The sequence below is a fragment of the Nyctibius grandis genome, chromosome 4 (assembly GCF_013368605.1).
Source record: "Nyctibius grandis isolate bNycGra1 chromosome 4, bNycGra1.pri, whole genome shotgun sequence".
NCBI classification, from domain to species: domain Eukaryota; kingdom Metazoa; phylum Chordata; class Aves; order Nyctibiiformes; family Nyctibiidae; genus Nyctibius; species Nyctibius grandis.
Window position 1 is genome coordinate 1,017,983 of NC_090661.1, and position 15,847 is coordinate 1,033,829.

At 55.2% G+C, this 15,847-nt stretch overlaps 1 protein-coding gene across 2 annotated transcripts in view; it reads left to right on the plus strand.

Annotated features, from left to right (window-relative positions):
• EPS8L2 (EPS8 signaling adaptor L2) overlaps nucleotides 1-15,847 on the plus strand; it is a 55,188-nt gene that overhangs the window by 13,137 nt on the left and 26,204 nt on the right. For both annotated transcript variants that reach the window (XM_068397728.1, XM_068397729.1), the window contains exons 2-3: nucleotides 5,249-5,313; nucleotides 6,261-6,316. In XM_068397728.1, coding sequence (XP_068253829.1) covers nucleotides 5,270-5,313; nucleotides 6,261-6,316 — 100 coding nt within the window. In that variant the 5' untranslated portion in view covers nucleotides 5,249-5,269. The remainder of the gene's footprint in view (nucleotides 1-5,248; nucleotides 5,314-6,260; nucleotides 6,317-15,847) is intronic.

Sequence of the window (15,847 nt, forward strand, 5' to 3'; positions counted from 1 at the left end):
AAGACATCTCAAACAAAGCAGATAAGAATGGGGTCTCCTAGGGTCACCAGACTCTCTGAGGACTATCGGTTGGATGTGTGGACATTAGGAAGCATTTCTTCTCAGCAAGGGTCATTAGCCATTGGAAGGGGCTGCCCAGGGAGGTGGTGGAGTCACCATCTCTGGAGGGGTTTAAGAAAAGCCTGGACATGGCACTTAGTGCCCTGGTCTAGTTGCCATGGTGGTGTCAGGGCAACGGTTGGACTAGATGATCCCTGAGGTCTCTTCCAACCTGGTTGATTCTGTTCCCCTTCTCAAAGCAGGAATCACCAGCGACAGGTTAAAACAGAGTCGTGAAGTTCCGACTTGGTCCCACTGAACCACCATGATTTGCAAGGCCTGATTTGCAAAGATGGGGTTTGGAAATTTCAGATGGGACGAGACCATTGCTTGTTTGCTTTTACAGAGGAGCAACCCCACCACCACGTTCATTTGTTTGGCCGTAAGCCTCTTTGCTCTGCAATTGGGTTTCCCCTGATGCTTCCCGACTAACCTAAAGATTATTTCCTTCATGAGTGCATGTTCTTGGTAGAGATCCTACCAGGCAGGTCTGACTTCCTTTGGTGAGCGCTGACAGACATCCTTACTGGCAGGTTAAAGAAAAGCAACTAAAAGCAGAAGGGGGGTTTCATCATCAGGAGGCTGGAACAGGACACGAGAGACCCAGGTTGAGATTAGGAGTTGGCAGGATGCCCTCAGGGGCTGGGGGAGCTGTCTGGAGCATGGACAGTGCAGGACACGGTGCCTGTGCTCCCGTTGCTCTTGTGTGGGTACAAGCAGACTTTCGCCAGTGTGACATTCCCTTACGAAAACACCCAGCAGCCCTCACAGCCGGCGCTTCGCTGTCCTGGGGAGTTTAAAAGATAACATCATGTGGTCGACAGCTAATGTTTCAACTGATGCTTTATGTTACCTGCCCAGGCTCTTGCTAATCTAGCACTTCTGACCCGTCCAGTCGGCACAGGCTACACGCAGAGACAGCAGCACCCTTGTTATACCTCCCCACACCCCAGGCAGGACCCCCAGGCAGCATTTCCAGCACAGATCACAGAATGGTTAAGGGTTGGAAGGGGCCTCTGGAGATCACCCAGTCCAACCCCTGCCCAAGCAGGGTCACCCAGAGCACGTTGCACAGGGTGGGTTTGAATATCTCCAGAGAAGGAGACTCCCCCCCGCCCTGGGCAGCCTGTGCCAGGGCTCTGCCACCCTCACAGTAAAGAAGTTCCTCCTCATGTTCAGATGGAACTTCCCATGTTTCAGCTTGTGCCCGTTGCCCCTTGTCCTGTCACTGGGCACCACTGAGAAGAGTCTGGCCCCATCCTCTTGACACCCACCCCTAAGGTATTTGTAAGTGTTGATAAGATCCCCTCTCAGTCTGCTCTTCTCCAGCTGAACAGCCCCAGCTCTCTCAGCCTCTCCTCATGAGAGATGCTCCAGCCCTCGGACCATCTTTGTAGCCCTTCGCTGGACTCTCTCCAGTAATTCCTTGTCTTTCTTGAACTGGCGGACCCAGAACTGCACACAGTTACTCCAGATGTGGCCTCACCAGGGCCGTGTAGAGGGGCAGGAGAACCTCCCTTGACCTGTTGGCCACACTCTTCCTAATGCACCCCAGGACACCGTTGGCCTTCCTGGCCACTATTACTCACCAGATATTTCACCAGCACCCAAGCCCCATAGTCTACTTGGTGCAGAGACTTCCCTCGCCAGCTCCTCGAGCACTTCACATGTGCTGCAGAATGAAGCCGTTCCCCACCACCACCTTTGGGTTGACACGACAGGGCGTAAGGGACCACTTTGCAGGTTGGCATCATCCCAGGTGGCCCATCCCAGCCAAGAAACGCTTTAGGCTACAGACATCAAACCTGATTTGACCCTTTTTTGTGACACATCGCTTAAACCATCAGTAGCAGCACCATGGCTACAGGTAGGAAAACATGTTTCAGTAGTAGCTTGTGGCCAGATTTCAGGGGGTGACTGATGGAAACAAAGACAAGGTCTCCTAGAAATGGCTTAGAGCACGCTAGGAAGAAGCTTACTGTTACTCCCAGGTAGTTTGTTTTTAAACTTTGGGGGATTTTGCCATCTTTTTCTACTGTTGTTCCAGCAAAAGCTGTTGTGTTTTGCTCAGCACTTCGCCACCGCTACAACCATATATTCTAACGGCCTCTGACACCAACAAACCTTCCCCAGCTCCCTCTACCTCATCGCCCTCTTAAAGGTGTGATTAGTTGAACCCATGATGAAAAACACTCACACACACTACGTGCTGCTATTGCTGTTAACAGTGATTATGCTAATAATAGCCCTAAAGAAGACACGAGCATTTCACATTTTCAAGTTGTCCAATCTTCACCCAAAGTCCAGAAGTTCTCACACTCCCTTTCCATTTGCTAGAAGAACAAAAATGTACGACCACAGCAGACAAGGGAGAAGTATTCCTAATAAAAATGTACAACAATAGTAGTGATCAGCCCACAGAGAAGAGCTATGACTCTTTCCTCTCTCATACAGCTCCTCCACCCTTGCAATGTTGCAGCTCCCTCTTCAAAGACACTCAAAGAAAGTCAGAACAATGTATGGCCCACTTCCATTTGCTATAAAAGTACAGAAACGGCGCACAGACAACAATGCCAGGCTCCTGTCGTGGCTCTGTGTGTCTTTGGGAGGATATTTGACCTCCAAGGTCTGGAAAGTCAGGGAGTGAGATTTCCTTTGCTTTAAAGTACAACACGACTTCACCCACCTCGACGTCCTTCAGCACTGCTGTCTGCTGGCCCCCCGAAGCCCTCTGTTTCAGCACAGGAGATCTCCTGGCCTGGGACGGGTCATGGTGCCAGGTCCACATGTACAGGTGAAGTGCTCCCAGCCCTTCCTTCATCTGATTCAAGCCTGGTTGTCTCTCAATTTAGCAAAATCATTATAGAGTCTCCAACCTCTCAGAAGCGTGTCCCCCCCTCCAGTCTGCCAGCTAGGATTCAATTAACATCAGGCAATTTAAACTGAATTAAAAGCTCTGGCGTGAGGCTCTGTCCTGGTTTAACTTGGCCAGCACCACACCACACCCTCGTGTCGATTAACACAAGTCTGAACACAGCCAGGGCCCTTGAGGCAGCGGCAAGAATGAGGTAAGGGGTAAATAAAGAAAATAGCATGAATGAAGGACTGGCTCGTTTTGGGGCTGGTCCCACTTCCCCCCGAAGCAACCGCTGCCATCGCCACAGGGTCTGCTCCTCCCACAGCCACACCGCCTTTGACCAGGGGGTCCTCTACAAGCAGGGGTAGATCCCCCGGGGTTTGTCTGTCAGAGCTTGTGAAGGAGAAACAAAACCCAGCGTGACCTTGGCTGGTTCCTCCTGCTGCTTCTCGGCTGGGGCCTGGGAGCAAGCTCTGAACTCCACGGGCCAAACTGGGCACCAGTTACCCACTGGAGTGACCTGGATTTCAGCCCATTAAGGACACGGCCCTGGGGCAGCAAGTGAAAGGGAGCCAGAAATCTTGCGTGAATAGGCAGAAACCTTCCCAGCTGTGATCATCGTGGGACTGAGGGAGCAGACGGTGTAAACAGAGCAGAGGCGGTTTGTTAGAGCGTGTTCCCTGTTCCAGGTATCTCATGCTAATGCACAGAGAGATCTGGGAGATAGGAACTGTTGGAGGACTGTAAAAGGAAACCAGCAGACAGCTATTAACAGAGGAAAAATTCACAGGTACCCGAGCTCGGGCCCAGGGACGGGTTTTATTACGCTCAGAGGGGCTGGCAGCAGACCAAGGTTCTGTTCCAACGTGTATATGAATTTATATTTGTGTGTGTGTGTGTGCACAGCCTTTGGTACCAACCAAAACCAGCCTCCAGAGGGGAAACCCCCGGTGCCAGGGAGGACTCCGAAGTATTCCCCAGGGATTACACACGCTTCAGCCTAAGCTCAGTCAAACAAACCCTTCACAAGGCAGCTCCGCTGCCTGCCGGGGAGAGCTGTCACGGCGGCCCGCGGCACAGCCAAGCGCGTTCAAAGGGCCCCTCACAGGGAATCCCACTGAAGACACTGATGAACTCCTTCCTTCAGGCTGATGAGGAGTATTTTAAAGCCAGACCTGTGAATCCTGACAACCTTATAACGAGGTGAGCGGGGTCCGACCCAGGCAGAGCAAAGCAGAGAGCCCAGCCCCCAGGCAGGGGCCCCCGGAGCTTTTCAAAAGTGAATCCCAGAATCAATGAGGTTGGAAGAGCCCTCTGGGCTCATCGAGTCCAACCATTGCCCTCACACCACCATGGCAACTAGACCAGGGCACTAAGTGCCATGGCCAGGCTTTGCTTAAACCCCTCCAGAGATGGTGACTCCACCACCTCCCTGGGCAGCATCAAAAAACTTGAAGACTTTGTCTTGGCTTTCCTTGGACTCACGCACCGGGGCAGAGGTGGATGTCTTGGATGCCAACACAAAGCGTCCCCTGAGGTTTTATTATACCTTGTCTTCCCTTCTGTTTCCCCCGCACACACACTTTGCACACTCTCCGAGCAGGGCCTGGATCTCTCTCACATCTTCTCTAGCATTATTTACAACTCTCCCCTGAAAGAGGAGGACAAAACCCTACGCCCTGAGCCTGTCTGCCCCTCACCAAGCACTTGGCCATTACAGTAAGGTTTTCTCCATCCTTGTGCTGCCAGTGGAGCAGCATCCCGGCCTCTTCTCCCAGGCAACCAGCGATAGGACAAGAGGACACAGCCTCAAGCTTGGCCAGGGGAGGGTCAGGTTGGACATTAGGAAGCATTTCTTCTCAGCAAGGGTCATTAGACACTGGAAGGGGCTGCCCAGGGAGGTGGGGGAGTCACCATCTCTGGAGGGGGTTAAGAAAAGCCTGGCCATGGCACTTAGTGCCCTGGTCTAGTTGCCATGGTGGTGTCAGGGCAATGGTTGGACTCGATGATCCCAGAGGGCTCTTCCAACCTGGTTGATTCTGTCATCCACAATTCTCTCCCTTCTCCCTGTGCAGGCCATACCCTGGTAAGGATACTTTAGCAGCTGGTATAGAGCTTAAAATTGCCACGTAACAAAAGATAACGGCACTATAGGCATGAGAAATGCTCTTACCTCCCACCCTGCTGCCTGCAGACCCCAAATCGGAGGCAGGAAGGGCAGCAGCACACAGATAAATCACCTGAGCGCGTGTTTTCTCCTCGCTAACCCTGTCTCCTCTGCTTCTGCTGCAGTTGCCTGTCCTGAGAAGCGACATGAGTCTCAAGGGATCCCTCAGCAGCAACCCTGGCTCATCCAAGTAAGGATCTCCGTGGTGGGCTCCCTCCGTCTCGTGGCCGGCACCACCACTCCTTCCCACCAGCCCAGGGGACGCTCCTGGCAGTCATGCTTCCCCCCCAAGTCCCTGGTGTTTGTTTCACCCTTCCTGGGCACCTCACAACCCGTGGCCATAGCCAGCAGCCCTGCCTCACACCTCACGTGCCCTGGTAATGCCACATTGGGTGCGGAGAGAGGAGAGGGACACCAGGAGCCTCTCCACCTGCGGCTTGGGGGCTATGCAGCCCATGGCTTCCTGATGGAGCCAGAGCCACCAGCTCTCTCCCTCCTTCCTGCACGCTCCTGGGCTCTGGAGAGCAGGGTGGAGATGTATGAGCACCACAAACCACCGCCTGCCCTCAGGGGGACATGGTGTGAAACCCTGAGGTCCTGCTTTGATCCTCCTCAGCCAGACCTGAGCCGGAGAAACGTTATCTCCTGGCTGTGCACTCCTACACACAACCCGGGCATGGGGGGTGGCCCTACAGGGGATATAACCCATGCCTGGAGACCCGACACCCCAAAACTCAAGTGTTTGCACACAATTACGTCCTTCCACATGGGACATACCCTGCATCTGAGCACCTGCCTTCAAGGGCTCTGAGCAACCTGATCCAGTTGATGTCCCTGCTCATTGCAAGGGGGGGTTGGACTAGATGACCTTTAAAGGTCCCTTCCAACCCAAACCATCTATGATTCTATTATCTCAAAAGGGTCCATTAATAAGGGATCTTAATCCTGGCACTTACACGGCCTCAGGTCCAGGTGGACTCAGGTATAACATGGAGGGGTCTCCATTTACCTGATAGACGTGATGAGGAGGGCAGGGCTGGTCCCCTCGGGAGGGCTGCGGGGCTGCTGTGCTGATGACAGCAGATATTAAAAAGATCTGGGAGCTGATGGTTGATTTGTGCCTCCCTTCCTTTACAGCGGCAGCATGGGCAGAGCGGACGGAGCCGCCAAGCTGAGCGCCAAGGACCTGTACGGTAAGTCGTGCCCACAAACACATCTAAAGTTTCCTACAGCAAAAGCACCTCTGGAGACCTGGACGCGGCTGGTGGGGAGTTTTAGGCTGAAACTCGATCAAAGCCATGTGAATCCAGACCTCTGTAGGTAACAGGCTGGCGGGACGTGGCAGCAAAAACGCACCTTAGCTCTGTGCCACCGCCTGCCACGCTGGGCACGGCCGTGATTTTTGTGAGGACAGACAAGCGACGCAGAGCACTGCTTCCCCTCGCCCAGATCCTCTCGTTATGTGCACAAGATAACCTGATAAAGGGCCCAACAAAAGAAAGACTGTCCTCAGCAGGTTAATGATTATCCCCTGTTAACTACTCAGCGAACCATGAAAACTCCCGGTGCCCTTTGCCTCTGGGGAGGCAGGACGGGTGCTTGTGCAGGGCTTGATCTGCAGCTTGTTTATAAACCACCCCAGCTCCAGAGGAGCCAGAGAGTCCCGGGGTGAAGAGCCACCGAGAACACGCAGGTATCAATGACAGTCATTCCCCATCTCAGCAGGTCCCTTAACGCATCCCAGGTGCAGATGTGGCCCGTGGGGAGGCAGAGCAAGCAGAAAGTCGTGCGAGAAGTCACCTCCCTCAGTCGCTCCCTCGAGAAGTGGATGGGGGTTTGTCTGGGGGAACACCAGCAGCTTTCGGGGAGTCCGAACCTGCAAAGTGTCCCACCTGAGAGCTGTCAGTTTGCCTGGTTGATGCGTTCATTGGGTGTGAACAGGCTGTGTGTCCTTGTGTTTAGGACAAGAGGACACAGCCTCAAGCTTGGCCAGGGGAGGGTCAGGTTGGACATTAGGAAGCATTTCTTCTCAGCAAGGGTCATTAGCCATTGGAAGGGGCTGCCCAGGCAGGTGGGGGAGTCACCATCTCTGGAGGGGTTTAACAAAAGCCTGGCCATGGCACTTAGTGCCCTGGTCTAGTTGCCATGGTGGTGTCAGGGCAACAGTTGGACTCGATGAGCCCGGAGGGCTCTTCCAACCTCATTGATTCTGTGATTCTGTGTGTGCCCCTTGTTGGAAAGCTTATATTTGATCGGAAATCTCCCTTTGCAGAGGTGATGGTGGTTTATTTGTCCCTGGGAAGTGACTTTGGTTGCTGAATGGTTTTGGCTGGAGGTTTATTGGTGTGGAGTGGCCTGGAGTAGTGTCCCACAAGTGACCTGTCTTGCCTGGGGAGAAGTGGGTGCTGGTGGGAAGGCAGCGGCTGTGCTTAGGCGTTAAACAAAGTCATTGTTAACTTCAGTTAGCTGCAAAGAAGTGAAACATGGGAATAAAGGTAGAACAGAAACTTGGTGTTACTGGCCAGGGCTGTTTGGGGCCTGGATGCTGCGTGATGGGCAGGTGCCAAGTGGGGGTTTGAACGTCCCTCACTGGTCTGTGGATGAAAGGACACCCTGCGATGCCTCCACCGCAGGAGCTGGCACAGGGCAAGGCTGACAAGCTGCCTTTCAACTCTCCTACAACAGAGCACCTCTCACCACCATCAGGGGTGGGAGGAAGGAGGGCATGTACTAAACCATCAGCTCAGGTACTCGGGCTCTAACCCAGCCTGAGCCTTCGTTACTGGCCAACACGACAGGAGTGTCAACTGCAGGGACACGACTGCTCTGGGGGGGCCAGGGTGGCCCCAGGATCAACAGGGACTTACTGGCAGTGTTAAAGCCACCTCAGGTGAGACCCTGGAAGGTGACATTTAAAAGCCCCGTGGTGAGGCTGAGGCAGAGCAGCGGCTCCAGGCCATGCACAGCCAGCCAACTGGATGGCCGAGGTGGGGGACCTGCTCTGGGGGCTTCAAGGACACGGTGGGAAACCCAGAAGGACACAGCCTCGCGGCTGGTGACGGGTGGGGAAGGTGGCTGCTCTGGTGTCCCCCTTGGCCTGCTGTGATTGCCGTGATCATCAGGTACATGGCATGCCCCCTTGTCTCCTCCTCTGTGGCGAGCACAGAGGATGCAGAGAGATAACCAGAGTCACCAGGGAATTCTGCAAAGAAATTGGCTTAAAGCCCTGAGGACCTTCCCCCAGCTCCATCCCTACCACAGTCAGAGGTGGGTGCACTTTCTAGGTGCTCAGCTGTCCTCAGTGGTCTCCTGGCTGTCATGGGAGCAGGATACTCATCCTTTCCTCCCCCCTTACCAAAATGGCATCACATTTGCTCAGCCCCAGGTTCTGGAAGAGTCTGGGGCTGCCTGTGCAGAGCGAGCCCCAGCTCCGCTGGCCGCAGGGGGAATGGCTGGCACCTATCAAGTTGCCACCTTACGAATAAATGTTAATGCACACCATAAATAAATTAAGCTGCTTCTCCACTTACTGGCATCTCTTCTGAACCTAGATGAAAGCCTGGGGGGAGGGAAACTAGTGTGGCTCCGGCAGAAGCCAGGGGAAGGGCTGGAAGGAAGCGTTTCTGCACAGTGCTCCCCACGGCAGGCTCCTGCCACCCCTTTCTGGGGTGACACCAGGGACACTGCTGCAGGCGTTCATCTAAGGGGCTTTCGTGGCTGATCAGACAGCGCTGTCTCTCGTGATGGACTCGGCAGTGTAACCATGAGAAGCTGCCCAGAGTCAAGGGCAGTTTAAGGATTACAGTGGATTTCTCATGGGGCCGTAGGAAGGAAATGGCTCTGCAGGAGCATCCAGCACAGCCCGTTTCCATGTGGCTACCACAGCTGTCCCTGCGGTGCTCAGCTGCTTGCCAGCACCCCTGGACAACTCCTTGAGTGTCTTTGCCTCTTACTACGAGTGCTCAGGCACAGAAGTGCCCGACAGATCCGATGCCACCCCATCAGCGGGGTGGGACGTGGGGGGCACCGTGGAGGTGCCAGACCCCAGCCTGGCAGGAGGGCAGCACCCGTCTCCCATCCAAACCTGTGAGACACCAGCCAGTGGGCTCCAACCTGCCCACCCCATCCTTTAAACACTCGCTGCTGGGAAAGGCCAAAACTTGTCAGGGGTACAGGGCTGGAAAGGGGATTTTGGAGGAAGAGAAGCTGCCTGTGGCACGAGTGATGCTGGAGGAACATGGTGCTGACCAGCGGCAGGCTGCAAGGCGCGATCACTTGACACTGCACATCCCCGGTAACCCAAGAAAGGCTCCGGCGCTGTAACAGGACACGGGGCACTAACACAAAGAGAAGAGCCATCCCCGCCTGCCCGGCACCGCTCTGGACAGGTATCATGTGCCAGGGGAGAGGAGACTCCACCGGAATCGGCTGCACCCAGGAGCCACCAGCAGAGGCTTGGCAGGGGACGCTGGCCCTGGCTAGGCAGAATACACTGATGGCGAAGGAGTAAATTATGTTTAATGGTCACAAATCAACTTGTGGGGGTCTCCACAGACCTCCCTTGGGTGCCAATGGGGACTGCAGCCCCCAGCCAGGTGGGGAGGGCTCTGAGATGAGACTTGCCAGCCCCCGGCATGGCCCCCAGCCTGTCATTCCTTGTCACTGGCTCTCCTGCACCCTGGGTGAGCACAGGGAGAAGCAGGGCCTTGGGGTCACTGCTGTGAGATACCCACCGCAGACAGGAGCTGTGCCAGCTCACGAGTCACCATCTCTGGAGGTGTTTAAGAAAAGCCTGGACAGGGCACTTAGTGCCATGGTCTGGTTGACATGGTGGCGTCAGGGCAATGGTTGGTCACCTGCAGGCCTGCGTTGCCATCAGTAAAGCAGCGAGGCTGCAGTTCTGGATAAAGCAACTTCACACCTGCCTGACTGAGCCACCGCTTCCTTCAAAGCCATCATCCCCTGGGAGAGAAAGGCTGAGACCAGCACAGACCAGGACTCCTTGTCCTAGAGAGGAGGAACCCTTCCCTCGGACTGCCCTGCAGATTCCCACGTGGGAAATGACTGCAGCCGTGCCTCCTAACAGGGATCTCCCAGGCCCAGTGTTTCTCCTCCCCAGGGACCTGCTCCGCTGGCCAGGGCCCCCAGAGCACACGCAGGGCAGGCGGACACACAGCTGTGGCCATCTCCAACCAGCTGCACGGCCACAGCCAACACCTTCCACCATGGCAGGGAAGCCCTGGGCAGTGCTGGTCACAGGTCCCAGGCACAGCAGTGCCCGAGACATTAATTCCCCATCTCCTCCGCTGAATAACTCCCTTGTCCTCCCCCACCGCTCCTTTGGTGCCAGTTCAGCTTCTTTCTTCACGTCCCCTTTCCCACCCGAGATTCCAGCTTCAGATTACCCCGGCTCCCCTCCCACACTGCCTCGTGGGTGACCCTCTTATTCAAAGCCTTGGACATTTAATACTCCAACTGGAAACAGAAAAATAGGAAGGCAGCATTCCTGTTGGTCCCTGCAGGTCACAGCCCCGTGGTGGGTAAGATGGGGAACACGCAGGCTCAGCTCAGCCCTGACTGGAGCTACTGGGATGAGCAGGCTCTGCTCTGGGTGCCGCTGGCTGGGAATCCACACTGGCTGGGCTCAGAAAACACCACTTTGGATCATTTGGTGAAAAACAATTTGGCATATTTCTTCCAGCTCTGGTTGTAAAGGAAAAAAGGCAACACCTCTACCCCTGCAGCCCTTCGATACCCTGATTCCCTTCCGCTGCGTGGCTCCCTGGCACGCCGGACACAATCACGCAGTGTTTCTTCATGTGCTCAGTCCCTGCACAGCCCGGGAGCTGGGTCAGGTTTTTATTTGCTCTCCTAGAGTGGGTTGTGTCTTCAGCTAATAAACCAGGAATGCGAGCGCTCGGCTCTGAGCTAGAGGCAAACATTAAGCGTGCCGAGGAGGAATTCAGCCCCGTGACACCTACCAGCAGCTGCTATCAGGAAAGTGCCTCCCTGCTGCCACAGACCATTCATACCTCTGCCTGCCCCAGCCTCAACGAGAGCCTTTTCATTCACTTCAAGAGCTCCCAGACCGTGCGCTGACGTGCCACCTGCCTTGTGCAAAGATTGCCAGCGTCACAGCCACCGACACAGACCAGCTCTGGTGGGTCAGAAAGTACCACGGTCCCAACAGGAGAACCAGGGAGCTTGATGCTTCATAAGAAGCTGCAAAGATGCGTCCGAACTGGAGGTCTCCCCGTGCCAGCCGGCCACGGGGATCCCCGAGCAGGGAAGTCTCTGCAGCAGCAGAAGCAAAGTACGGACTAGCAGACGCCTCTGTGTTGGGAGCGCAGACACAGCGGGTCTGTGCAGTGCCCAAAACCAGATCCTTGCCTAAACCTGCAGAATCCTCCTCAGAGGGGACCTTAGTGCAGTCTACAACTACCTGAAGGGAGGTTGTAGCGCAGTGGGAGTCGGCCTCTTCTCCCAGGCAACCAGCGCTAGGACAAGAGGACACAGCCTCAAGCTTGGCCAGGGGAGGGTCAGGTTGGACATTAGGAAGCATTTCTTCTCAGCAAGGGTCATTAGCCATTGGAAGGGGCTGCCCAGGGAGGTGGTGGAGTCACCATCTCTGGAGGGGGTTAAGAAAGCCTGGCCATGGCACTTAGTGCCCTGGTCTAGTTGCCATGGTGGTGTCAGGGCAATGGTTGGACTTGATGATCCCAGAGGGCTCTTCCAACCTCACTGATTCTGTGATTCTGTGACCTGGAGCATCCTCCCACTCGGCGAGGAGGCAGGGACCTGTCAGGTGGGCTGTGCTGCTGCAGGTGCACGGTCAGGCTGCCGGAGCAGACCTGGCCCCGGGCCCGTGTCCAGGGAACGGATGCTGTTTCCTAAGGCTGCTTTATAACCCAGGCCCGGCAGATCTGCATCATTGCCATTACACAGAGAGGCATTTGCTGCTCTGTTCCCCCTCTGGAGGGCTGTGTCCTGACCTGCTGCCTTGGCACGAAGATGAGCTCATGCTACGCTGGCAGGTTACTACGAACAGCGTGTGCACTGCTAGATAACGTATAGATAATGTAAAGACTTGGCAAGCTCCAGAAGGCAACAGCCAGGACTTTCCTTAGCCTGTTCTGATGGATGAGGAGGGCAGGGAGGTTGCTAGTGTGATGCAGGGAATCAAGGAGAAATCCTCGGTCTGCCAAGGAAAATAAACCTCACCCAGCGCATCTCTGGCTCCTTACAGACGGCTGCACATACCACTTGTCCATCCCCCAGGTTTCTGCTGCGCCTCCTGCCCAGCGACGGCTGAAAACAAACACGGGGAGAGACAGGGAGGATCCTGCGCGATAAAACTCGCTAATTAATCAGCGAAGGATGTGCACAGAGGGGAGGCTGAGGCCTTCGCAGCGACGGTGTAACTGGCTGCATCTGTTACGGAGGCACCTCTTTACACCACAGCTGACTTTGGCCCCGGCGTACAGGAAGGCAAGTCTTAGTTCAGAGCTGGAAGCTGGCAGCAGAGGCAGGGCCCAAGCCCAGGCGCCCCGTTGGGTGTCCTACCCCCATGACCCCACTTTCTCCCACCCGTGGTACCACTGGTACGTTGTACTGGGATGCTCTGCCCCGCCGCCTCAGCAGAGGCCACGCACGGAGAGACAAGCCTCTGCCCTCCTTGGCACTGCTCTACACCCCGAGAGACGTTAACCCAGTTCTTTCAGCTCCAGGCTGGTCCCCGCGGGCAGAGTTTACCCCGTTAGCCCATCTCCTGTGCACACAATCCGTCGGGCTGAAGGAGCGTTCACAGCCACGTCCCAACTCCCTGCCAAAAAGGGTGTCGCAGGGAAAGAGGGAGGGAACTTGGCACCAGAGATGTGGTTTGGCTTCCTGGCCCAAGGTGATAACCCCGGCCCTCCAGGATGTGCATCGATCCTGATTTTTTTTCCCCTTATTTATCATTCTCTTTCATCCCTTCCACTCCTAACACAAAGTCAATCAGGACTCTCTCCCTTCCAGCCAAGATTTAGCCTCGTCAGCCCAGCACCCAGTTCTGAGCCCTTGGGTAAAATCCACCTCGCTGCCTCTGCAGTGGCCTGAGCTTCTTCCCTTTCCTCACGTAGCCTCTGGTGCCAGTGGGACACACCATTCCCACAGCACTGTTTAGGGCCCAGCAGAAGATAATTCATTTAAACAGAGGTGCAGATCACAGAATCAACCAGGTTGGAAGAGCCCTCTGGGCTCATCGAGTCCAACCATTGCCCTGACACCACCATGGCAACTAGACCAGGGCACTAAGTGCCATGGCCAGTCTTAAACCCCTCCAGAGATGGGGACTCCACCACCTCCCTGGGCAGCCCCTTCCAATGGCTATGACCCTTGCTGAGAAGAAATGCTTCCTAATGTCCAACCTGACCCTCCCCTGGCCAAGCTTGAGGCTGTGTCCTCTTGTCCTAGCACTGGTTGCCTGGGAGAATTGGTGTCTGAGCACCAGACTGGTGACTACGCTCTGACAGCAGGCACCACCTAATTTTGGGTAAATCATCGCTATATTCCTGTAAAGCTTATTTATCACATGGGGATTATGCAAATTCTCTACCTCCTGGGGCCAGGGCAGGGGTTGGATAACACCGTACGGTGCTCGGGGCTTCTCTGTTGCAAGACGCCGTGGAAATGCAAAGTGTCCTGGTCTGAGAGGTGTCAGGTAAACCGGGAGGAAATTAGCTACCGCTGCTAACGCGCCAGCGCTCGTTCATACAAAATTAAGCAGCGAGAGGAGAGGCTGGGTGGAAGGGCAGCGCGGGAGCCACCCAGGCCAAGCGACCCATCTCCTGAAGCCTTTCCTGGCCAAGGGAGTTCACCTGTCCAGCAAAGGATCCCCCTCGACCCACAGGGTCAAACCACCACAGATCTCCCTGCAGGCTGCATTCTGTGTGCGGTATATTCGTGTCAGCCCAGCACAACCAGAGCCAGATTTAAGCTAAGACAAATATTGATGCACCCACGGAAAGGTCTGCAGCGTTTCACCACATTGCTCTGAAGTAACCAAACAAAAAACCCCACTTTTTTTGAAAGCACCCACACTTCTCTGATAGATGTGGCCCAAGACTGACTATTCTGTGATTTGCAGCCTGGATCTTTACTTCTTCCCCTGTTAATCAAAACTAAACGCTGGGGAAGGAGGAGATGTCAGTGTTGTGGCAACCCGCTGTCCCCGGGAAGCCCGGCTGTTTTCAGGCCGTGGGGTTATATTTGCAGATGCCAGGAGGAAACACAAAAATACAAGTTTCCATGGGTGTGGGGGCCAGGTAGAAGCCAACGAGACAGAAGGGATTTCAGGAGAAGGAACGAGCAGACAGCTTAGGGAAAGGGTCAGGAATGAGAATGTGCAGAAACACCCATTCCTCACCCTGGGCAGCTTCTGGGACATCACCTGAGACAAAACAGAGGCACCTTGTTCTAGTTCTGTGACTTTTAAAGGTGATTCTCCCTGGGGGCATTTCTGCATCATCAGGGGAGGGCAAACATCTGCATTTCCAGATGGAAAAGGCTGCAAATGGCTCCAGGGGCCTTTGGCCCCTCTGAGGGAGCTTAACCTGAGCGCAGGCGATGGGAAGCGGGGGCTACACAGAGCTCCGAGGGTTCGACAGGTCCCCACGATTTCCAAGGGCTTCGGCAAACATGTCAGAGGTGGATGCAGAGAACTCCCCTGCCCACGACACGTGCAGCTTCTCTGAGCTTGGAGGATGGGGCAAAGGCATCGGAGGGGACCCCAGCGAGTCCGTAGGGAGCCAGCTGCAGCCCTGACCATCGCTACAGCTCCAGGGGCTGCTCTCCTATGAGAAAACCCAGTCCTACACTAGCCTCCCGTCCCCCCAGTATACCTTCCCTTCCCCAAGCACTACCAGCTCCTGACGCGGCTCTGCACCCTTCCTTTCAGGGCTGGAGACATTTGCCTGTCCTAATGTAAAAGCTCTCTGTTTCCAGACCGATCGCTTCAGCCTTTTCCACTCCCTTTTAAAAAGGAGGGGACGGGATGTCTTCAAATCCAAATTTGTCTCCATCCCACACAGACTCACTGTTCTCATTTCCATTGGTGTCATCTATTTACACGAGAACTGCTCAGTGAGGAAATTGAGGTTACCGAGAGAGAAAAAAAAGTCACCCACATCAGACCCGAGTCCCTGCGGTGTGCGGTGCCGTGTGCCCTCTCCCAGACCTTGCCCCACATTTGAAGTAGGGCAGGCTGCAATTAAAACACCCAGCAAACGGAAAACGCCGTTGACCCTTCAGTGCGAGCCTCAGGTGGGAAGTGGCCGTGCTGAAATATTCATTAATTTACTCAAGGTCACTCTGAAGCTAATGGCTGAGCAGGGTGCTGGGCTGGGTGTCTGGCATCCTGGCCTCTATGAGGAGTAGCGTGACCAGCCGGTCTGGGGAAGGGATTGTCCCTCTGTGCTCGGCACTGGTGAGGCCACACCTTGAATCCTGTGTCCAGTTCTGGGCCCCGCACTTCAAGAGAGATGTTGAGGTGTTGGAGCGAGTGCAGAGGAGGGCGACCAAGCTGGGGAAGGGTCTGGAGAGTCTGACCTCCGAGGAACGGCTGAGGGAGCTGGGGGTGTTGGTCGAGTCCAACCATTGCCCTGACACCACCATGGCAACTAGACCAGGGCACTAAGTGCCATGGCCAGGCTTTTCTTAAACCCCTCCAGAGATGGGGACTCCAC